The sequence below is a fragment of the Rhinichthys klamathensis genome, unplaced genomic scaffold (genome assembly GCF_029890125.1).
Source record: "Rhinichthys klamathensis goyatoka isolate OS25496 unplaced genomic scaffold, OSU_Roscu_1.1 h1tg000611l_1, whole genome shotgun sequence".
Taxonomy (NCBI): domain Eukaryota; kingdom Metazoa; phylum Chordata; class Actinopteri; order Cypriniformes; family Leuciscidae; genus Rhinichthys; species Rhinichthys klamathensis.
Genome location: NW_026607064.1, coordinates 480,381 through 505,634, shown reverse-complemented (window position 1 = coordinate 505,634; position 25,254 = coordinate 480,381). Strand labels below are relative to the sequence as shown.

General features: G+C 38.1%; 1 protein-coding gene across 1 annotated transcript; it reads left to right on the top strand.

The window, feature by feature from the left end:
* Nucleotides 1-1,115: 1,115 nt before the first annotated feature.
* Nucleotides 1,116-17,658, top strand: npffr1l3 (neuropeptide FF receptor 1 like 3). Its single transcript, XM_056240754.1, has 4 exons — nt 1,116-1,204; nt 2,794-3,142; nt 8,855-8,954; nt 16,685-17,658. The coding sequence occupies exons 2-4, from the start codon at nt 2,809-2,811 to the stop codon at nt 17,619-17,621; spliced, it is 1,371 nt and encodes a 456-aa protein (XP_056096729.1). The 5' UTR covers nt 1,116-1,204; nt 2,794-2,808; the 3' UTR covers nt 17,622-17,658.
* Nucleotides 17,659-25,254: the final 7,596 nt, after the last annotated feature.

Genomic DNA, 25,254 nt, shown 5'->3' with positions numbered 1-25,254 from the left:
AATATTTCATATGTCCATGATTGTGTGTGTGTGTGTGTGTGTGTGTGTGTGTGTGTGTGTGTGTGTATATATTCTCTCCAAAAAAGACATCAGCATACATGAGATGTTCTGATTCTGAATCAGGCAATAAAAAAAAAAGGGTTGTAATCTTTCACAGGTGTTGATGAAGAATCACCCACATACTGCACAGGTGCTTGGCAACAGATAATGACACTCAGATAATGACATGGGGCATAAACTAACCTTACAACATGTATTTCTCATACAACTTTCATTATGCTGTCTTTTTAATATGAACACATGTGTTCACATAGCCTACAGTCAAGTGATTCATTCTTTCAGTGTTTAGTTAATGTATTAAACAGAGGAATTAGCACAGTATTGCAACTCTTTTGAGGAATTCTACTCTATGTCGACCTAATTATGAATATGTGTGAATCAATTATATCTCGACAAAATTAAATATATGCTTTAATTATATTGGTTTTAGCATTCATGATCAACGCTTTATTTAATGTAATTATTGCGCAGTCAATTCTGTGGCAGTAATTATTAATCAGCGGGTCTAATCATTGCTCCACACATTAATTGCAGCATCTTAACAAAATGTGAAAATTGTCGTGACTTGTGAGTGATGTGTGAAAAAGTGAATCATTTCAGGGAGTCGACTCGCTTAGGTGGTTCATTTAAATGATTCGATTCGTTAGGTCATCACTCAGAAGTTTCCCTTTTTGTTTTGTTTCAAGTTACATAATTGAGAGTTTAATTGTATGTAACTTACCTCTTTATTAATTTACCCCAAACAAATTATGCCTTAGTTATGGTCAAGTATTTACACAAGGGCGTAGATTTGGTTTGAACATTGGGGGGGTTGAAGTTTGGGTAACGTTATGCCTCCTGATATTGTGATCATGGTATAAATAATGGGGGGGTTGTAATGCATAGATTTAAATATGGGGGGGGGGGGGGGTTATATCCCCCCCATCCCCCCCACAAATTACGCCCCTGTATTTACACACGGTTTGTAACTCGGTTCACACGAATCATTGAAAAGTACCGGCTCGTGAATCGGGCAGCAGAAGCGCGTGACAGGTGTGAGCTGAAGAGACGCTATCAGAGACACGCCATTATAATCGAGCTCTTTTTATCCTCATATTATTCCACTACTGGCTTTATTTCACCCGTTGAGCTGTAGGACAGAAAGGTAAGACTTTGTGACTCGCATCAACCGTTAAAACAAAAATGTTATCAAGTATTTAAGCTACTTTGATCAGTTCCTGCACCTGAGGTGAAGTTCTCTCATTCAGAATCACTGCAGCTTCATCGCGCTTTTTTGTCATCATGCGCGGGATAAAGCGATCTTCACGGCTGAATAATGTGGAAAATTGTTTTGATATAAAGATATTAACATGTCCTAGACATGAATATATTCTTATCCGAACTAAAATATGAGAGATTTGCGCTTTGGGGCAAGTTGTCACATTTTTTCTCTAGTGAATAACGTTAACGTTATTTCTGAGTGAGTTTTACATATTATGTACTAACATTTCTGTAGATACAGCTATCTAAAAGCTATTTCCACGGTTGTTGCCCTGGAAAAAAACTAAATATTGACATTCGTTAAGAGATTTTGGGGCATGTTGTCACAACAATTATGTTTTTTTCCCCTTTTTTTTCTCAGCAAATCTTACAGTAAAGCAATTCATGAAACAGTAAAATTGGGAACATGTACTTTGAAAAGTATCAAACCATTGTTTTGGCCAACATAAATTGTACAATGACAAATTATGACATGAACACTTGTGACAACTTGCCCCAATTATACAATTAATACAATTTTGAGCAATATAAAAGCTTGATTTGATTGTTTACCTGATGCCCAAAAGCTTCATATTTAGTTTGGAGGCCAGAATTCACAAAAATCACTCTAATGTAAGACAGTTTTAAATTAGTTGTTTGAAACCAGCTAGAGAAAAGAAACATAATTGGACTTTTGATTCAAAACCTTATACTTGCTGAGATATAGTCATAGAGTAGAGCTGTGTGTCCTTATGGCAAGCCGTTTTGACTCTTATTCTATTATTGATATCAACAATTCAATATTCAACATAATTTTTGATATCAGAAATTAGATTTTTACTTGTAACAATAGCATTTTTTGATGTCAGGAATAAAATTTCCGCTAGTAAAAATGTTAATTCTTGATATCTACAATGACGTCAGAAATACAAATTCTTGACACAAAGAATTGAATTTCACCTTGGAAAAACTATACTTCTTGATATCCGTAATTGTATTTCCACTAATTAAATGTGACCATAGGCTGTTATTCAAATTCGATTGTTGATATCAAGAATTTATTTCTTTTTAGTTAAAATTCTGATTTCACATATCAGAAATACAATTCTTACTAGTTAAAACCTTTATTTTTGATATCAATAATTGTCTGTTCTTGATCTCGTACAAGTCAAAATATACAAGACATTAAAAGTCAAAATTATGACAAAAATCGTAATTATGATTTTTTTTAATGTCATTATTTCGACTTTTTCGTCATAATTTTGACCTAGTATGTCATAATGTTGATTTATGTCAAAATTATGATTTACCAAAGCATGATTTTTTCTTATGTGGTGGACGTATAGTTTATTCATTGTTTTATTAAGTTATTGTTGGAAACAAGTGCTAAAAGCTGCTCAATCAGTAAAGTTAACTGGGTTTCTAAGTTTTCACTGTGTTTTACTGCTGAATGTCACTAGCATCAGAAGGAATTTCATGTGTGTGTTTTCCCAGGATTTCTGTGCATCCATGGAGGGATTATGGGATGCCGGCTCCGTCTGCATCCTCTCGGATCTCGTCTCCTGCCCGAACCTGACCAACAGCACCAACTCCAGCACAGCCGAGGGCTTCATCTTGTCTCCTTATTACCAGCATTCCCTGCCGACGGCCACGCTGTTCACGCTGGCGTATCTCTTCATCTTCCTGCTGTGCCTGATGGGAAACGGTCTGGTCTGTGCGATAGTCCTGAGGACCCGGCGCATGAGAACCGTGACTAACATCTTCATCCTGAATCTGGCCGTCAGCGACCTACTGATCGGGATCTTCTGCATTCCCACCACGTTAGTGGACAACCTCATCACAGGTGACAGATTAACGTGGAGATTGTAAAATGTCTGAAATGTAAACAATATTCGCATAATGTGAAAATATAAAAGTCCCTCCAGCGGGAGTTATTCTCTATAGAAACAGAGCGACACGCGTCATGATCTGAAAGCCACACCGGGGAACGAACCGACCGCCTCCGTTGACTCTGTATTGTGTGAAGCTGCATCCTGGTCATTTCTGACTTAGGGGTGGGCGCTATACCGGTATGAACGTGACTACCGGTATTATGTTGTACCATGATATGGATTTTGCGATACCGAGAATACCGTTAGATATTCATAAATTCAAATTTTGTAGTTATATTGTTTTGTTCAATTTGGTACTCTTTACAACGTTAAAATAACACTACTAATGACGATACGAAAACGAGGCTGAACTTAACCTTTTCCTCTTGTGTCCAACTCGCGTGATGCACAGGCATAATCAAACACTGAGAGCATGGTAAGAGTCCAGTGTTTCCCACCACACACAGACTAATTCATGGCGGTGCGCCACAGAATCAACACCGGCCGCCACATAATGCGTTTCGTTATTATTATTATAATTTTTACGCTATTTAAAACACGCAGTGTATTCGTTCTCTGTCACTGTGACAGTGTGTCACTCCGTCTTGTCACACACGCGCCTCTCGCACACACACACACACACACACACACACACACACAGCGTCTGTTTATGAGGCGCCGGACGGGATAAAAGCGAAGCGAACTCCGCGATCGACAGCGAGAGAGACCACGTGTGTCCGAGCATTAGTAAATTGATACATAGTAATATATAATTACTATATAAGAGGTATGGAAGTTCGATAAATGGACAACAATATATATAAAAACAACAATTAAATTCTCACCACTGAATTAGCAGGATGTAGCCTACTTCTCTCTTTTGGTCAGTATACAAAAACTTCTCGGTTAACATAATGTTGTCTTCAATTAGGCCTAAGTGTCAAACCTCTCTGAAATCACACTATTTCATATGTATTGATTATAACGTATTCAATAAACCAAACTCCAGTGTTACTCATCTTACGAATTATTAACGAAGGAATTATTTGACCCCCGCAAAATAAAAAGTGGAAAGAGATAACTAGTGAATTCAGGCCTACCTCATGTTGCACGTTTGCACTTTTTGAGAAAAACAATGGCACAATAAAAAAAGATTTTTCAGGTCTATGTCCAATTAAATCCCTCACCTTTTTCTAGTAATAGGGTTAAAATACATATTTTGCCTGTTATTTAACTAAGGTGTACTAAAATGTGATTCCAATTTTTTTCTTCTCATATCGCAATATAATATCGATATCGTCCGGACAGTGAAAAATATCGTGATATGAATTTTCGCTCATATCACCCACCCCTATTCTGACTTATAACAAAGAACAAAACAATGTCTGACAGGGTGGCCGCGGGTCCTTAAAAAGTCTTAAAATGTCTTAAAGTTTTCCTAATAAAAGGCCTTAAAAAGTATTAAAATGTCTTAAATTCAGATTCGATGGGTCTTAAATATTTCTGGTCACATTACCGCTAACATTTCTCCAGTGTGACGGACCCAATGTCCGTCAAATAACCAGTGAAGCATCGAAGCGCGAAAATTCACGTTTATTTTTACGTTTCTGTCAATCTGAGGTGACGTTGTTGCCGCAACGCGTTGCTATGGGTTGCGTCACTTGCGTCAAGTTGCGTGTCTTGCTTCGGACGAGGGTCTAAAACTCTGGAGTAATGTATGGACGGCAGGCGTAACCGTAGCAAAAGTTATGTGTTTTAAAATGACAATGCACTAGTGTAAACATAGGTATTCCACAGTCTGCTCGGGAACTGATGTTCTCGAGCCAAATATAGTTATTTCAGTGAGTATATTGCTCGACGGCAGGAAGGAATGAACAAAACATTTTTTTTTTTTTCAATAATAAGGTAGTGCGTCAATTCAATTAAAAATATTACAGAATTCATTGAAGCCTGTTTGTAATGTATAATACACCGACCAATCGTTATCTGGCACAAGAAGTTAAAAATTTCATTAGACAATGTGAAGTGGAGCGGTAATTTTCCAGTCATTCATAAATCGTTTGAAAATTAGATGGACAAACGAATTAACATTTATTAAGTGATCTGAATTAAACAATGGATGTTAATTGACTACAAAGCACTGCACAAAACCAGCACCAAAAGTCACATTACTGGTAAGTAGCATTAAAGTCACTTTTATTTAGTCTATGTATATTGATGCATCGTTTACCATTTAATCAAACTATCATAGTTGGTTAAATGAAACCCAGGCGCAACCTACAGGCCTATTGTGTGTAGTCTCTTATGTGATCAAGCCTGCATTTATTTGATCAAAAATACAGAAAAATATTATTACCATTTAAAATGTTTTTCTATTTTAATATACTTTAAAAATATCATTTATTTATGTGATACAAAGCTGGATTTTCAACAGCCATAACTCCAGTCTTCAGTGTCACATGATTTTTCAGAATGTCAGAAACAGTTGTTTTTTTAACCTGTGATACTTTTTTCAGGATTCATTGATGAATAAAAAGTTTAAAAGAACAGTATTTAATTAAAATAGAAAGTCTTTACTGTCACTTTTGATCAATTTAGCACATATCAAAAAATAGCCCATTATTTATTTTAATTTTTTACAAGAAAAAAAATATTACTGACCCCAAACTTTTGAACGGTCGTGTATATTGGTACAAAATATTTCTATTTTAAATAAATTGTTCTTTTTTTTAACTCAGAATCCTGAAAAAAGTATCAAAGGTTATAAGTATATTATAATAGTAGTTATATATTATAAATTGTGGAAATATTTCACAATATTACAGTTTTTTCTGTATTTTAGATAAAATAAATGCAGCCTTGATGAGCATAAAAGGCTTCTTTCAAAAACATTAAAAATAGTAGTGTCCAAACTTTTGGCCGGTACATATTATATATATATATATATATATATATATATATACACACATATATATACTGTATATATATATATATATATATATATATATATATATGCCCCTTTTTACATGTGAGCCCCTGCCCCTGAGGAACTCTCTGCACGTCCCTGATAAACAGCAATTGATAATGTATTTCTGGTAGCGCTGTTGAGACTCGCTGCCTGTCTCTGTGAGAGATTTTATAGTGAGAAATCAAAACAAATGAGCATAACAGCACACATAAAAAAACTCACAGAAGATAAAACATACTACAGTAAAAACTCAAAATGTTTAGTTTTTTGTTTATAACATATCATATAGTTAAGTAACATAACATGACGGGAGCTATTTTGCTGAATCTTCTCACGATTACAAATGTTACATTGATTCATATTGATTCATACATTGAAGCAGTTCATATTAAATTACTTCAATTACTTAGGTTAAACATTAAATATTACATATACGCATGTAATAGAATGTGTATTTTCATCACAGGTTTGGTCTTAAATTTTATTGAAGGTGGCATTAAAAAGGTCTTAAAAAGTCTTAAATTTAACTTGTTTATATCTGTAGACACCCTGGTCTGAAAGCTGCTGTGTGGCAGGTGTACAGCAAACTAGCTAAAACAAAAACAGGAATAAGTGTTTATAAGCTGTCGACCCCAAAAACAAGCGTTTAAAGACACAAAAGTGGATAATGGCTGGAGCGAATGGGTAAACTGGGATCCTGACACTCGGTGTGCTCTGGAAATACACGACGTGTGCAGACACATTTAGTCACTGCTAAGTCAAATATTCAATTCAATTCACATTTATTTGTACAGCGCTTTTCACAACACACATCATTTCAAAGCAGCTTTACAGGAAATGTCCATATTACAGTGTACAGTGATCTGCTATCAGAGGAGACTGTCTGAGTTATGTGTTTCAGAAATGTACATATACAAAGTCACGGTTAGCTAAAGATGTATTAATTTAAACAATGTAATAATTTAACCCTTTAGGTGCCAGAGGTTTTTTCCTAAAACGTTCGATTTTGACATCTTAATTTCAAAAGGCTATATCTTAAAAGTGATAAAAGATAGAGACTTTCTGTAAATTAGAGAAATATTAAGGATGACCCAAAGTTTATGTAGGGATTACATTTTCCCATCTAATTTGCATATTATGACGTCATATGGTGGCGGGAATCTTGAATTATAGAATTTTCATGAAAAGTCACATGTTTTAATGATAAAATGCAGCACTTCTTTCCCCCCAAAATGTCCATCACCTGCTGTATGCTATATTGCACAATACTGAATGCTCAGGTATATAGTAAGTAGTAAACAAACTGTGTAAATCATTACTAATAAATGGTAGAAACAAACCGAATGCATGTAGTGGTTGCCTTTTGCTGTAGAGATTTTCCATTTTACTAAATACAGTAGGCACTCTGATTCCATGTATGGGGCACATATATATTATTCATATGACATACAAACACAAGTAGACAAGACCTGTTTAGTTCAAACGCTCACTCGCCACGGCAAGGCACAGGTCATGAGTGAGATGACACGAGCAGCGCGGCCAGATCGAGTGTGCACAGCTCAGACTGCTGTCATTGTCATTGCGACTCCTCACCCTGCCTCCACGTCGCCCCCTAACTGTCCTATGAATACTTTGACCTCATCTAACATACCCAGTGGCATTAGATAAAGTCTCCACCACAATACTGTCTCCGCGATCGCGGAGAGGCTCTGATAACATGGCTCACTCGCACACCAGCTCCGCTTTTGATCTCACTGATTCAATGCGATACAAAAACTCGAACATTTTGTATAGAAGCATGACGTTTTTTTGATTCGGGGATGAAGTATGACATGTCTGCCATCCAGTGGAGGGGAGGTCGAATGAAATTTGACACCCAATTTGACAAAATCGGCCGTTTTATTCAGTGCCGCGTCTTGTCGAGCGTGGCGCCTAGAGGGTTAAGAGATATAATGAGCTCATTGAAGTAATGAATACTTGTTTGTTGGATATTTAGATAAATATCCAAATGTCAGTTTTATATATTATATTTCTGTAAGCTAAGCTATCCTGTCGCCGATTACGTGAGTTCTCAGAGTAATATATCACGTTGCTCTGTCTCACTCTGGCCTGTATCCACCTTTGTGTCTTTAAACGCTCGTTTTTTTGGGGGTCGACAGCTTATAAACACTTATTTCTGTTTTTTTTAGCTTGTCTGCTGTACACCTGTCACACAGCAGCTTTTCCCAAACACACTCGACGCGCTCGACCAGTCACAACACACTGCTCCAGGCGACCAATCAGAGCACAGTGTGCTTTTCAGAAGGAGGGGCTTCATAGAGACAGGAAGTAAACAGAGCGTTACTGACAGACTGGGAAGAGAGGAGCCGCAACAATGGAGAATATGAGGAGAATAATCAACATTCAAGCAGGAAAACCTGTTCTAGTAGAGCCTGAACACAAGACTTTGTAAAAGGGCAGAATATAGCCTCTTTAATCCTCTCGCATATCCCTAATATGCACCAGTATGCAGTGGGATATTTTGCTAATAAAATTGTGCCAGAAGAATAGCATAAGAGATTTGGTCTCTCTGCATCATCTCAGGGAACTTTTATTATTTTTTAGATATGTGCAGTAAGATGATTTAAACATTTGTTGTTGTTTCTGTGCAAAAACTCTTCAAATGTATCCGGATTAATGCAACTTTCTAGATACAACCTTGTTATGTCTTCGTCAGGTTGGCCTTTCAGCAACACGATATGCAAGCTGAGTGGCCTGGTACAGGGAACGTCCGTCTGTGCCTCAGTCTTCACACTAGTTGCTATCGCTGTGGACAGGTAAGTGTTAATAACTTTGAGAGTCAATTTAAATCAAATAACCATTGAAGGGAAACAATAGAGCAGTGGCATTGTGTCAGGTATTGCTCATAACTGCCGCTAATCAGCAGATTGTTAAAGCTGATTGAAATGTAGCCTCGTGAAATGCAGTGGTGAATAGATTACAGGTTTTCTCAGTCGCTTTGGTACATTTCTCAGATCAGAATTGAAATTCTCAAAACTACCCGTTCAATCTTCACATCATCAGTCACTCGTGCACATCAAAACATCAGTTTCTCATTTCTTTGAACAAGTTGCAAATGCTTTGGTACATCCATGGAAATGATTATGTACAATTCTCTGCTGTTTCCTACATTATCAGTTGCTTATGTCATGTTGATCAACATGTATTATAATGGGTCTCTGATGAATAGTCTCATCGCCCACAACATTAGGCATTAGTTCATAGTAGGGCTGTCACTTTTGTGAAAAAATCCTGTTTGATTTTTGAGACACAAGTGTTCATTGAATCGATTGTAAAATCGGTTTTCCATGTCTAAAGACTAGGGCTGTCACTTTACGTTCGAAAATCGATTGCACAATCGATCGGACCTACCAACAAAAGTTTCGAAAATGAAAATAGGGAATCGGTTTTAACTGCCTTTTTTTTTTTTTTTTTTTTTTTTTTTTTTTTTTAACCAAAAATGTGTTTTAGTTGGACAGATCAGTACAGGACACAGAACATGTCGGATGCTGGAAAATAACAATGTCTTTTCTGTTAACCAAATGCTTTTTAATATTTGCTATTACTTCAGTGCAAGTGAACAAGTTATTTGTTGCGTAGTGATGTGTGTGTGTGTGTGTGTGTGTGTTCAAGTGAGCCAGATATGCGCAGATTATGCGCAATACGCTGTATTTAATATATCATGAGGATCACGAGTTGCGTATTTGCGCTAAATCCACGCAGATTTGTCTTACACGAACTTCCCCAGCAAAGTGAGCAAACACAGAAACACGCCAAATTGACTCGTGATTTGACAGCATTACCCGCCAAAGCTCATTTTTATCGGAATTTGGCGGGTGTCAATTTAAATCCCTGAATGTTGCGCTCCTGTTTGTCATTGTGCAGAAACTTCACGCCAATAAATCATCAGGAATATTGCTGACTTGTGCGTCTCAAGCGCCTCTTTACGCTCGTCCTAACGCCTGTTAGGTGTCCGTGCATTTGCCTGTATTTGGTGTTGAAAATGGAAACGTCTTTAGACATGGAAAACTGATTTTACAATCGATTCAATGAACACTTGTGTCTCAAAAATCAAACAGGATTTTTTCACAAAAGTGACAGCCCTACTAAAGACGTTTCCATTTTCAACACCAAATACAGGCAAATCCACGGACACCTAACAGGCGTTAGGACGAGCGTAAAGAGGCATTTGAGACGCACAAGTCAGCAATATTCCTGATGATTTATTGGCGTGAAGTTTCAGCACAATGACAAACAGGAGCGCAACATTCAGGGATTGAGATTAACAAATGCGGTACAAATGAACTTTGGCGGGAAACGCTGTCGAATCACGAGCCAATCTGGCGTTTCTGTGTTTACTCACTTTGCTGGGGAAGTTCGTGTAAGACAAATCTGCGCGGATTCAGCGCAAATACGCAACTCGTGATCCTCATGATATATTAAATACAGCATTTCTGGCTTACTTGAACACACACACACACACACACACACACACACACGTCACTACGCAACAAATAACGGCGCGCTTGTTCACTTGTATTAAAGTAAAGCGAATATTAAAAAGCATTTGGTGAACAGAAAAGACATTGTTATTTTCCAGGATCCGGCATGTTCTGTGTCCTGTACTGATCTGTCCATCTAAAACACATTTTTGGTTAAAAAAAAAAGGCCGTTAAAACAGATTCCCTATTTTCGTTTTCGAAACTTGTGTTGGTTGGTCTGAGCGATTGTGCAATCGATTTTTGAACGTAAAGTGACAGCCCTAGTTCATAGCATAAGTCTTTACATGCAAAATGGTTAAACAAGTTGTCATAATCAAGCATATTTCTTTTTTTTTTATATATTCTTTTTATTAAACATTTTAGTTATTTCAAACAAAACATACTAAAACAAGAACACAGCACAGAAAATGATATAAATAACCATATCTATGGGCATGTGAGCAATTTCCATTTTACATACAGCATCTCGTCATATGGTTGTACATACATTATATCCATTTTGTGTTTACGACCTTTTAATCTTCAGACACTTTAAAATATTCTCCCATTTTTTAAACAGGTGCAATTTACCATTGAGACAATACCTCAATCTTTCTAGAGTTACAACTTCAGATATCAGAGACTTCCACATCTGAGTAGAGGGGGCGTCGCTACCAACCCATTTGTTCATTATAGCCTTTCGAGCCAGCATCAGGAGAAACTGAACAGTCTCTTTGTGAGCTCTCAGATGGTCAGGTATAAGCCCCAGTAGGCACATGAGTGGGCTGAGTGGGGCTGTCTGTCCTATCACCAAACTGATTTCACTGCATACTGCCTGCCAAAATACCTTGATGTTCTTGCACTCCCAAAGACAGTGATATCTAGTGCCTTTAGCTAAGTTACATTTAGGACAATTCGGAGAAACACCTGGAGTGTACTTACTGTATATATAAGGTGATATGTAAACATTATGTAGAATATTGAACTGCATTTCTTTGTATCTATTACAGATTGATATTCTAGAGGGCAGTATTACTATTTCCTCCCACGACTCAGAGTCAATTGACACTTTAAGCAGCATATTCCAAGTTGTTCGTAAGTGTTTCAGCTTGTCTACCGTTAGATTCTGTAACTCAGAATAGAATCTAGACACAAAACGTCCACGTTTCCGACAGTCCAGTAGAGTTTTTTCAAGCAAGTAACAGTTCGTTGGTAGCTCCAGAGATCCAGTCTTTGATTTTACGTAATGCCTGATCTGGAGATACTTGTAGAAATTGTTGGCAGGTATATTATATTGAGATCTTATATCTTCAAATGTCTTGAATTTACCTTTGTCCCACAAATCATACATTCTCCTAATACCAGCTTCTTGCCATGACTTGAGATTGAGACCAGCGCCCCCTTCTGATAAATCTGGGGTATCTACCAGAATTGCAAGAAAGTTAAAAGCCTTGGACTTCCCAAATATTTTCTTCAAAATACTCCATGTCTTGATAACATTATTAATTAGGTAATTGTCTTTAACAGCAGGAGGCAGTTCTCTTACATGTTTATCTAATAAGTATCAAGCATATTTCTATACACTTCCATTAGACTTTTTTTCTAAATCTGTCATGTTCACATTTTTGTTTTTTGTCTTTGTGCTTTGCAGTGCTGTCTTTCCTTTCTGTATCACAATGACATGATCTGTCAAGAGATTACAGTACAAACAGTAAAAGCGTAAATGTGAATGCACTTACTGTTTCACAAATGTCGAGGATGATTCGAGAAATGTACCAAAGCGACTGAGAAAAACTGTATTGTAAATTGTAGGTTACACACCTTAGTGTGTGTGGGAGTTTGATTGCAAGAGACTGGACAAGATTCACATTTACACTTTTACTGTTTGTACTGTAATGTGTTGACAGACCATGTCACTGCGATACAGAAAGGAAAGGCAGCATAAAGAAAACAAAAACAAATAAATTGATCATTAGAGCAGAGATCTACTGGATTGACAGCGGCTGATTAAATCAGTAACATACTCAGGTGCTAGGCCATGCAGAGACTTAAAAACATACAACAACGCTTTGTATTGAACTCTGTATCGTATGTATGGGTAACCAATGTAGTTTAATTAACACCGGAGTAATGTGCTCTCTCTTCTTAGTACCCGTTAAAAGCCTGGCAGCTGAGTTCTGAACGAGCTGCAAACGGGAGAGAGAGACCTGACTCACACCCAGATACAACACATTACAATAATACAAACGAGATGACACAAAGGCATGAACAACCTTCTCCATATCGTCAAAGTAAAGGATAGATTTCAATTTAGATGTTGATCTAAGATGGAAGAAACTATTCTTAACGACAGCATTGATTTGACGATCGAATTTAAGCTCAGAGTCAAAAATGACACCAAGGTTCCTCACGCTAGACAGTTTTTTCCCGAGAAACAACCCCAGGCAGTCATCATCCACACACCCCTTATTTCCAAATAAAATCATCTCTGTCTTATCCTCGTTTAATTGGAGAAAGTTATTCGCAAGCCAACACTTAACTTCAGCCAAACATGCATGAAGAGACTGAATGGCACAGTTATGGCCATATTTCAGTGGTAAATAAATTTGAGAATCATCTGCATACAGATTAGCCTGGCATGCCAGACCTACATCAAGATGTTAGGTCTGGGAACTCATCATTGACAGGGCTCAATCTGATGGGCGGGATAAACGGTTGTCTTTCAAATTCTCTCAGCACGCAATTGGATAGCGCTACAACCAATCAGAGCAACGAAGAAGGGGACGTAGTCAGCGGAGCAAGTTGATATATTAAACTTTTACCGTATCCAGTCCATAGCTGTCAACATTGAACATTGAAAATAAGGGAGATTTCCAGGAATCCATCCCCAAAATAAGGGATTTTTTTTTGTTTTTTACACGACCCACTAACTTTAAAAATAAAACACTAATCATTAAAAGTCTAAAGAGTTTATAACTAGCCTATGTGTGAGAGAGAAAGAGACAGTGTGTGTGTGTGTGTGTGTGTGTGTGTGTGTGTGTGTGTGTGTGTGTGTGTGTGTGTGTGTGTGTGTGTGTGAGAGAGAGAAAGAGTCATTAAAACATTTTTTGTCATTAAAATAATAATATCATAGAGAATGTTTAAATACTAATATCAGCTTACGAGGGAAACGGAGGCGGAGTAGTGGTGCTTCGGAGTGCTGGAGATGATTCGGAGGTCCTTTACCGATCAGAGCGCGCGCTGACACGGAGTAAATAAAGCCTTTATTCTCGACGCGTCCGCACGAGTGCAGCAAAAATGACAAGTTGATCGTTTCGCCACAGCTTTTTTGTAACAGCGCGCGCGGCGCCGCATCCGAGGATGAATGACTTCAAACCGAATATGTCCGAGCTTGCTCTGACCGTCGCAACTCTGCCGTCATTGTGTTAAGCCCGCCCACCAACTCTATACACGATGTGATTGGCCTGACCAGTTTTTGGTTTTTCCAGCTAAAACGTCTATGGAGAGTTGCTAGACCACACTGGCAGCGAAATGATTTTTGCTGCCGCTAGGGTGCGTCTAGATTTCTAGGCTACATACAGATGATACTGAATCCCAAATTTCTCAAAAATCGAACCTAGAGGGAGCATATAAAGGGAAAATAAAATTGGCCCCAGTATAGAGCCCTGTGGAACCCCACACACAAGAGGGGCAACGGAGAAAAGTAATTCCCTAAACTGACTGAAAAAGTCCTATCCTTCAAATAGGAAGAGAACCATTTCAGGGCTAAGCCCTGAATACCAACCTGATCCCTAAGACGATCAATGAGAATGTTATGATCAACTGTATCAAATGCCGCTGTAAGATCTAACAAAAGCAAAACAACACGATTTCCAGAATCAACACCTCGTAGGATATCATTAGAGACCCTCAGAAGAGCAGATTCTGTACTATGACCAGCTCTAAAACCTGACTGGAATCTATCGAAAATGTTATTTCTCATTAAAAAGGCATTAAGTTGTGCATTCACAATTTTTTCCAGTATCTTAGAAATAAAAGGCCATTTTGAAATCGGACGAAAACTACTCATGTCAAAGGGGTCTAAGCCTTTTTTTTCAAAGGGGCTCAATAACCGCATGCTTAAAACTAACCGGAACAACACCAGATGACAGACTAGTATTCATAATAGACAGAATACTTGGGCCAATTGAATCAAGTACCTTCTTAAACAGAGAAGAAGGGAGCACATCACCAGGAGACCTGGTGGGCTTCATATGAGCAGTTATATCATTAAGCTGCTGCAAAGAAACAGGTATAAAACTGTTTAATTGGTTTGTAGGGTCAACCGAAGCAATAAAATTGTTGCCAACAGATGAAATCTGAGATCTAATTCCATCAACCTTACCAATAAAAAAGTTTAAGAACTCTTCACACTAGTGTTGTCACGATACCAAAATTATTGTTTCGATACCAATACCAAGTCAAGAATTGCGATTTCGATACTTTTTCGATACTTTTCCTGAAAAGGGAGAAACACTCAAATATCATTGCTGTGCTTTATTTTAAAACTGGGACAACATTCTAATCATATAACACACTAATAAATGAACATATGAACAGCATATAGGCTATATTAACCATTTGAACAAAATATGAAATATGAAAAATATAAAAAATAAATTAGAGCAATGACATTCAAGGTAAAAAAATAAATAAATATAGCAGCATTATCTCAGTTATCATAAGAAACATAAGATTTTATCAATATCAATGCCACTGACAATTCTGCTTATCGATCCGATTCTTTAACGATTCCTGATAGCACTGTGTGGAAAAAAGTAGTCGGGGGGGGGGGGTTATTTGTTTTAAAAACTTACACTTGAGTATGCAAACTGTAGCCTACTTTTTATGTAATTTATGAAACCTTATTACAAAGTGTTAGCGATTAGTTATACACCGATTCAGACAGATCAGTTGTTTTAACCATTCATTAAAACGAATCGGTTCAAATGAGTCATTAGTTCGCGAATTGGATGTGTCATTATCGGACGTGTGCGCGTTGTGTGATTATCCCGGCGGTTAGGACATCCCACAAGATTTGTGTCATCACAGAAAACATTTCATGACTGGATAGTTTTTTTCGTTTATTTAAAGTGTGGTTTATGTCAGCTGAATGTGCGGAACGCTTTTCAGAGAAGATAAGGCAACGTATTTTACCACAATTTACTCCTAGCGGTAATTCAGGAAAACATTTTTTTAATTAATTTGATTAATATGTGCGAGGGAGAGAGAGAGAGAGAGAGAGCAAGACAGCGCTTAGTTTAGAGACGGTGAAGCCTTGTTTATACTTTCGCTTGGCTACGCAGAGAGAGAGTGCGCGCGCGCGACCGGGGCTCTCTCGCTCTCTCGCTCTCTCTCTCTCTCTCTCTCTCTCTCTCTCTCTGCTCGTTCAGTTTACGCGCCCTGTCACACGCGCATGAGGAGAAAAACACAGACGTCCATAGGGAGGCACTGGAAGCGTGCGTTGCACACACCAACATGCAATACTCTCTTACAAATCTGGAACGCGGTCATTCTTAGAAGTATCGATACTAATAAATTTAGGTATCGTGAAGTTTTTAATTTCCGAGTATCGCGATACTTTTGAAGTATCGGTGCACCGTGCAACACTACTTCACACATGTCAGCAGAAGGAGTGAATGAAGGAACTAATGCCTAATGTTGTGGGCGATGAGGCTATTCATCAGACCCATTATAATACATGTTGATCAACATGACATAAGCAGCTGATAATGTAGGAAACAGCAGAGAATTGCACGTAATCATTTGCATGGATGTACCAAAGCATTTGCAACTTGTTCAAAGAAGTGAGAAACTGCTTTTTTGATGTGCACAAGTGACTGATGATGTGAAGATTGAACGGGTAGTTTTAAGAATTTCAATTCTGATCTGAGAAATGTACCAAAGCGACTGAGAAAACCTGTAATAGTAATTTAAAAGATAGATTAATGAGCCGCATATGTGTTTTCTCCTCATCTGAAACTCAGGTTTCGCTGCATCGTTTACCCGTTCAAGCCCAAACTCACGCTCTTTGTCGCGAAGGTGTCGATTGGGACGATCTGGGTGCTTGCGCTCACCATTATGTTTCCCTCAGCGTTAATGTTGACTGTCGAGGAAGAAAAAAACCATTTCCTGGTTCACAGTGACAACCACAACCGCACGTACCCGCTGTACTCCTGCTACGAGACCTGGCCCGACCCCGAGATGAGGAAGGTGTACACGACGGTCCTGTTCGTGCACATATACGTGATTCCCCTCGCGCTAATCATGCTAATGTACGGCCGTATCGGGGCGAAACTGTACGGCACAACCGTCCTTTCCAGCGCCGAGCCTGAAATTCCTTCACAGGCGAAATGTCCCGCGTCTCAACGCAAGATTCGAGTGATAAAGATGCTAATAGTGGTTGCCTTGCTGTTCATGCTATCATGGCTGCCGCTGTGGACGCTAATGCTACTGACTGATTACGCTCGTCCAGACGAGGTCAATCTGGAGCTTCTAACAAGCTATGTTTTCCCTATCTCTCATTGGCTAGCGTTCTCCAATTCCAGCGTCAATCCCATTATCTACGGCTACTTCAACGAGAACTTTAAGAGAGGCTTTCAAGCCGCGTGTCAGAAGCACGCTTGTTTCCGTAGCCGAAGGAAACGGCGATTTAGCGTTAAACAGCCCAGGGTTGGAAGTCAGGGTTGTAGCCCGTTGAACACGGGTGCTAGCGGAAAACCGCTCGGTTTGGGAACACGGACAAACCAGATCTTCACCGAGAGCGATCTCACCGGATGCGTTCGCCTGGAGCTCGAGCATCGGAGCGTTTCAGGAGACGACAAAGCCGAAGGTGGAAGTGGCGCCGTGTCTGTTAAAAGAAAAAGCCACTTCCAAGATATTGAGAAAGCAGGAGGTAAAATATATAATGCCTGGGAGCTTTGAAAACAAATACAAAAAAACAAACCGTGTCGGACCCAAACTGTGCAGTGATCTCCCTCTTTCTGTTGGGTCAGTGAAGTCATACCGAAATTTAAGGCCATGTTAAAGGGGTCATATAATGGTACATACACTTTTACAAGTTGATTGTACTGAAATGTGTGTTGGCAGTGCCTGTACACAACCATCATATAATGATACAAATCCATCCAGTGTTTTTGTTTTAATCTCCTTATGTTTCCCCTGCCTCAAATCGAGCCGTTCGATTTTGTGACGTCACACGGTCGGAAGCCCCTCCCACGAGTGTTGATTGACAGCAGCGTTTCAACACAGACCCGCCCTCGCTTGTGAGCGAGCTGTCAATCATAATCCGCCATTGTTGATACACTGGAGCAGAATGGCGTCTAAGCGATTGTGGTGTTCTGTTCTTGGGTGTAATAACGAACACAGTCATTTTAATGTTCCTAAACCCGAACCGCTTAGTTTAGTTTTCGAAGGGGATATTCCCCACGAGCAACGTCAATGCGTTCATGTTTGCGTGAATCATTTCTCACCGGACTGCTTTATAAAAGAGGCTCAGTAAAGCTGGTTTTGCTAAGAAGCTGCTCCTGAAAAAAGAATCGGTACCAGCTATTCATGTCCCTGCTGCACCTCCAGAAGAAGTGAGTGTAAAGTGTTATTAACCTTTATAAAACGGTTAGTTCCAATCCTTGATTCTGATTGGTCAATAGCTGTGCTTTATTCACGATAAAACACGGCTATGACCGCTTCACCCAACGGTTCTATGTATCACTACACAACACCCCTAGCAACCACTCTTAGCAACTTAAACAGATGTTTCATCTCATTGATATTGTTCATTTAAAGCTAGAGCAGAGCATTGTGAGAGATCGAGTAAGCGAGTGTACCTGCATTTACAGTAGACGTAGCATTTTCCTTCAGGTCAGTCCTATATTCATAATAAAAAAATGCGTTTGAATGTCCGCTGCATATTTTGTCCTTTTAACAGTCATGGGGTTTTCCGTGCATAACGTTAGTCATCTGTCAGTTGCGTCTGTCTTCTCCGTGATCACAAGTTCGAGTCCTTTCAAAAGCCTTCTCTACAGACTCACTCACTCACTCACTCATAAAGACAGTCTTTGCCGCCATCTATTGGCGAAATAATATATGTAACTTCTGTTGCTGTTCACGTTCCGGGACTATTTTTTCCAGCGGAAGGCAGGCTTTTAGTGATTTTACTTCATGAAAGTTGCATAGATACATATTTTTCGGCTTTAATATTTTTATTGTGTGGCAACCGTTTTATAAAAGCAATAAGGTACTCGAGGCAAGTGCTGTATCGTGAATAAGTAACGGCTGAAGGGGTTGCAGGCACTCCGCTTCGCGTCGTGCCTAACAACGCCCTCCAGCCGTTACTTATTCACGATACAGCACAGCCTCTCGTACCTTATTGCTTACTTATATTAATCTTTGCAAATAACAAAAAAAAGTTGTTCATGACCATTAGCTGTAACGTCAATCTGTCAACAAACTAACCCATACATCAGTAAACTCAGCGTTCGGATCTCACTACTCTACCCAAACTGTCGAACTTCTTTGGGCCGTCATCTTGTTCCCGGTGCGACTCCGGTTCAAACTGATACGGTTGCACAGATGTGTCCTCAGAGACTCCCGCTGCCATTCTCTCTCCAAAATATCCCCTCAACTGTTGTCAAGGCAACACTCCACGTGCCCGCAGAACAGAGGGGCGGAGTCAGCGAAGCTCATTATCATTTAAAGGCACATGCACTGAAACGGCGTGCTGAAAACAGAGCTGTTTTTGACCAGGTGAAATTAGTGTTTTCTTACAATACTAATGAGAGTTTTTAATAAAAGTATATTACAATGTTTTCATTTAGACCCTAAACATTCATATTAACTTGTACAAAAATGGCATTATATGACCCCTTTAAAAGCACATCTTTTAAACACTTCCTGGGCATCTTCATGATGGGTGTTTGATCATTACCTTTTCTATGTTGTGTGCGTTTCTTGTCAGGGCTGCCAACGCTAACGCATCCGACACTTTTCACACGCTCTCACGACACGCATTTTCTAACGCACAGAAAAATCGCGAAGCACGTTGGACACGGAGACCGACAGACACGACAGAGCAGGATACTGATGATATAAAAAACCAGCTCTCAGATTCTGTCAATTCTATTACGAAATTCAAACAATAAATACCGGTTTGGCGCTTGTACATGTGACGTGACGGAGCCCTAGCGGCACGTGAACCGATCATCTCGACTAGCTAATAGTGAACAATCACGAATGAGCAATGTTCGTGTTTAAATGTTTTTATTTGATATTTCAGCAATAGATCAACTACACTTTATTTTATACAAACAAATAAAACTTACATCCTTGACTTTTAGTTGCTTATTTCTATTGTCCTGTACTGCATTTTATTATATCTTCTCCTCTGTACAGCACTTTGGTCGGCCTTGGCTGTTTTTAAATGTGCTTTATAAATAAATATTGTATTGTACATCCTAACAAATATGTATGTAAAAATGTAATAAAAAAATAAAATCCAAACCCACCCAAAAACTCAACCTAAAAGTGCTATCCAGTGGTAAAAGCCGGAGATGAAGGCATAGTAAACATTAATCACTAGCTTGCAGAAAAGAAATAAAAGGTGACCAAATTTTTTTAGAGCACACCTTCTTCTTTCTAAATGTAGTGTACCAGTCACCTCTGTCAGCCATAGTTTAATCGTTTTACTTCCTTTTTCTTCCAAAACAAAAGAATACGTTTTTTAGCATATGAAACAAAATGTTGTTGTACCAGTGTAAGTCTCAAAAACTCTTCAGAAACTCCAAATATAATTAATATAGGATCTGGTTCAGATCGTTTGTCCAATGTATCTGAAAAATCTTATTCCAGAAACTCTAATTTGACATTTGTCACATAATGGAGTCACTTCTGGAAATATTTTGTTCAGTTTACACTTGGAATAATGAAGCCTATGAAGCACACGAATGAACAAAGTACAACTTACCGAAATGTATATTCCTCATACATAATATCGATCAATCAGTGTTTTTCAACCACGGAAAGAGGTCAATAAAACAGCTGGAGAACAATTATGTCAGAACATTTACCTCAGGAAAGCCATTTAATGACTATAATAGCACGTTATTGGCTAGAAAAAAGAGCTATAGAGAGTATTGTGCTAAATATGTGTACTATATTACATATTTATTATTTATTTATTTATATCATTTAAAAAAGTTGTTATTATAATAAAAAACACATTATATTTAATATAAAAAATATGCATATATTTATATATTAAATATAGGCTATATATACGCTCTCTGTATGATTACAGCATAATCAATCAATCAATTTTATTTATATATAGCACACTTAAAACAACCAACGTTGACCAAGGTGCTTCACAGGTTAAATACAACAACAGGACACTACTCACACAATAAAAGTACAATAAAACATTTATAATGTACAGTATACGATATATAGTGATATTAAAATTACCAGGAAAATAGGTTTTTTTTTTTCTTGAGAAAATTTTATGCCTATCTTGTGTACCTATTATGTATCCAAATGAGTCAATATTGAATCAAATCACAATAATTGAATTGAATTGAAAGCGTGAAACACATGCTCCAAGCTAACCTCAACAGTTGGCAGCCCTGTCTTTCGCTTTTTTAATTGCTCTGTCTGTACTCTTATTTTTGTGTTTTTAGTGATTGTGAAGCAAATGTGCTATATAAATAAATAAATGAAATGAAATGATTGACAGACACGGCAGTGGATTATAAACAGTGGACGTCTACATTAATCCGGATACATTTAAAAACGCATCTCTACGTTTTGGCCTTCCGTCTACACTGAAAAATAGCCTGAAAAAATTATTCTCGGTACAATCTCTGTGAGCTTTTGTGTTTACTAGCGCTGTCAAAATGGCTGGAAAGCTCAATTTAAATTTCTTTCTTAAATATTAGCAAAATTTGAATTATATTCGAATTCTAAAGGCAATACTTGATGTTAGAGGGAAAAAAGTACTGTATTGTCTCCTGTGTCCACAAGAGGGCGCAATATAAACCAAATCAAGCACCGCATCATTTATTGAAATTAAAATGAGATTTAATTTTTAAAGTGCATTAACATTTGAAACAATTGTTCTTAAATAAAGTATAATTTCCTTAATGTGCAAATTTTTTAAAATTCAACGAGTATTCAAATTTTTATTTGACAGCCCTATTGTGGACGGAGAGCATTTTATAATGGAAACGCTTCTTTTAAATTTATCCAGATTGATTTAGAGAGCCTCCTTTTTTTAACGAAATGGAGTAAATATTGTGTAAAATAAGTGATATTTTCATTAAAATGTATGTATTAGCAGTTTAGCAACCATTAGACTGTAAATATCAGTATTTGCATCAGACATTGATAAATATCAGGTGTTTGTCTGTGGAAAAACATTATTAATAGTACTGTTCAAAAGTCTTTGAAAGTCGCTTCTGCTCAAGATTGTATTTATTTGATCAAAAATACAGTGAAAAAAATATTATTACAATGTAAAACCGCTGTTTTCTATGTGAATAGTAAAGTGTAATTTATTCCTGTGATCAAAGCTGAATGTTCAGCATCATTACTCCAGTCTTCAGTGTCACATGATCCTAATATGATGATTTGATGCTCAAGAAACATTTATGATGTTGAAAACAGTTCATATTTTTGTAGAAATTGTGAACACTTTATTTTTCAGGATTCTTTGATGAATAGAAAGTTCAAAAGAACTGATTTTATTTGAAATAGAAACTTTTGTAACATTATAAATGCCTTTACTGTCACTTTTGATCAATTTAATGTGTGCTTGCTGAATAACAATATTAATTTCGGACCCCTAACTTTTGAATGGTAGTGTAGTGTACTGTCAAAAGTAGTCAGTGATCACATTTTTTATATATATATATATATGTGTGTGTTTCAGTTTGTAACTGGTGTTGTGTGTGTATATATAGTATAAAAAATACAGTTCTGTGTTTGATAAATTAAGTGTAATCTTGAGTGTTAATTGACCGTTCGCAAAGACCCGCCCCCTTTAGTTACTGTTGCTATGTCCGACAAGCCACGCCTCTCTCACACACACACCATGTTCTCACGCAGTGAAACACACATCGCGCTGACAGACAGGACTTTTGTTATGAAACAAAGTCCATTTTTTAAAGATATTTAAACAATAAATACCGTTTTGTGGCTCTTTAATGTGTCTGACAGATCGCTCAGTTAAAGCCGCTCGTGAACCGATCATCTCTTCCTTCTAGTTCATTTATAGCATCAAATAAACACGAATGAACATCGGAATGTTGTTTTAGCCGCGGAAAGACGTCAGTACACTCCGCTTTTAAAGTTCAAATCCTCTAACGTCAATCTACTAACTCTCCTGGCGGCTTTGTCGGACAGAAAAGGCGGATTCGGCGGATGGTGGATTATGATTGGTCAAATCGCCTGTCAATCAAACTCCCTGCGAAGGGTGAATTAGAGTACGTTTACACAACAACGATATGCTTAAAACGGCTTTCCACATACAGACATTGTCAAAACGATCCTCATTCTCACGGATCCGCAAAAACGACTAAAAGCGCTGTATTCTGCTGCCAGGCCAGTAGATGGCGATGAAACACCATAGACTGAACTCGTAATACGCATGTGCGTGACGTCAGCGTCTTCAGATATTCGTGTTTTTGATGTTTACACAGAGACCGTTTTCAAAAACATCCACTTTGAAACCCTTTTCCTAAAAGTTTGTGTTTTCAGGCGCCGTTTTCGTGTAAATAACCGACCAAACGCATACATTTTTTAAACGTCATGTAATGTCATGTAAACAGCAAAGAAGAGTTTAACACACGAGATGAACATGATAGCAACTTTACCAGTAAAATGACATCCCTTAATGACGGTTCAAACGATTGTCTCTGCATCAGATTATAATTATCATCTGAGGCGCTTCATCATTTGGCTTTACGGGTGAAATGTGCGCGAGCTGACATTTAAGGAGCGAACTGAATTGTTCTCTTTCTCTATTGAAAAACAAAAGACCTATTGACAACGGAACCAATTTCTGAGAAAATTACAGAAAAACTACACACACCTGCAGTAAATGACAGCGCTGTGTGCCTTCCTCACGCCTCAGTCATGATTCCCCATGAGAGATCGAGCTGCGTGTGTTCTTGACCAGGAAGAATATGAAGGATTACTCTGTTTACGTTCCTGGAGATGAAAATCGAATGTCCTCAGAGCCTCAGATGTGTTTTTAGTGCTTCGGTTAAACTATATCTCACTCTACTGTCATTTACAATTCAATTCACATTTATTTGTTTAGCGCTTTTCACAACACACATCATTTCAAAGCAGCTTTACAGAAAATCCACATTACAATTTACAGTGATCTGTTATCAGAGGAAACTATCTAAGTTATGTATTTCAGAAATATACATATACAAATTACAGTTAGCTAAAGATGTATTATATTGACAGACACCACAACTCATTAAAGTCGGCATTAAATGGAAGTTGCACTGGTGTTTTCTTCTGTATTGTGTCGTATTTCGAGTGAAACGCTTCAGGAACAAGAACAAATGTGGGCGGGGCTTGATTTTATCCTTGTGAATTGATTGGATTGTGGTGGTTTGCTATTGGCTGATCTCATGTGAGTGACAGGTTGCTCCGCCCACATCATCAGAGAAGAGATGCTGCGAGAGGAACTTATTCTGATTAAATATTAACGATTGATTTAAAGTCAATGCCCTACTTTTTTTTTTTTGTTCTGTTAGTTTCTACTCCGAATGTCACATTACAGAAGTAAATGAGCTGTTTCATGTCGACTTCAAATATTTTCTTTAGCAAATTGAGCTGAAAATGTAATGCTGAGTAAGATTTATACACTTTAATTTTGATATGTGACATGTGCAAAAGAAAATGGCACATGAAGTCAGTCATTCATCATGAAACTGAGTGAAACTGAGATTTTCATATGGTTTTATTTGTTTCTTGTACAGTGTAATATTCTGCAGGTCACTGATGTGAACGATGTTGCGCTTTTATTTTTGGAAGTTGTTTGTCTTGATGTTGTGTTACTTGCAAGACTGACAGTTCATATAAGAGACCTTTAACTGAGGAATAATCCTCATATACAGGTTCATGGTGTGTAGGCTCACTATTGGCCAGCATCACACGCATCACACACATGACCAGCGTCGGCCAATAGTGAGCCTACGTTCTGTCGTACAACCCAGAAGCGCTGCGCTGTAACTGTGCGTTCACACCGGACGCGAATAGCTCGTCAAATTCGCGTCTACCGCGTCTAGTTTGACGCTTGACCACTTTGTGTTAATTTGCGTGTCAATGGCGAAATTGACGTGCGTAAAAACAAAAGTTTGAAGCGAAATTTACGCGCGTCAGAGGCAAAATCCGGAGGCGAAAGTTTCGAAACCCGTTGGCGGCCATCTTTTTAGATGTTTATCTAGCATTATTCGAGAGAGTCACCGCTGGTATATGCTCTGGAGAGCAGAAACAGCTGCGTAGGGGACATCGTCGCTGTACTCGGGTCCACCAGACCCTCCGG

Excerpts from the sequence above, each read along its gene's own strand:
- npffr1l3 (XM_056240754.1), top strand. The coding sequence starts at position 2,809 with ATGGAGGGATTATGGGATGCCGGCTCCGTCTGCATCCTCTCGGATCTC. Across the intron at positions 3,143-8,854 it reads AGTGGACAACCTCATCACAG|GTTGGCCTTTCAGCAACACG; the intron begins GTGACAGATTAA and ends TGTCTTCGTCAG. Across the intron at positions 8,955-16,684 it reads GTTGCTATCGCTGTGGACAG|GTTTCGCTGCATCGTTTACC; the intron begins GTAAGTGTTAAT and ends TCTGAAACTCAG.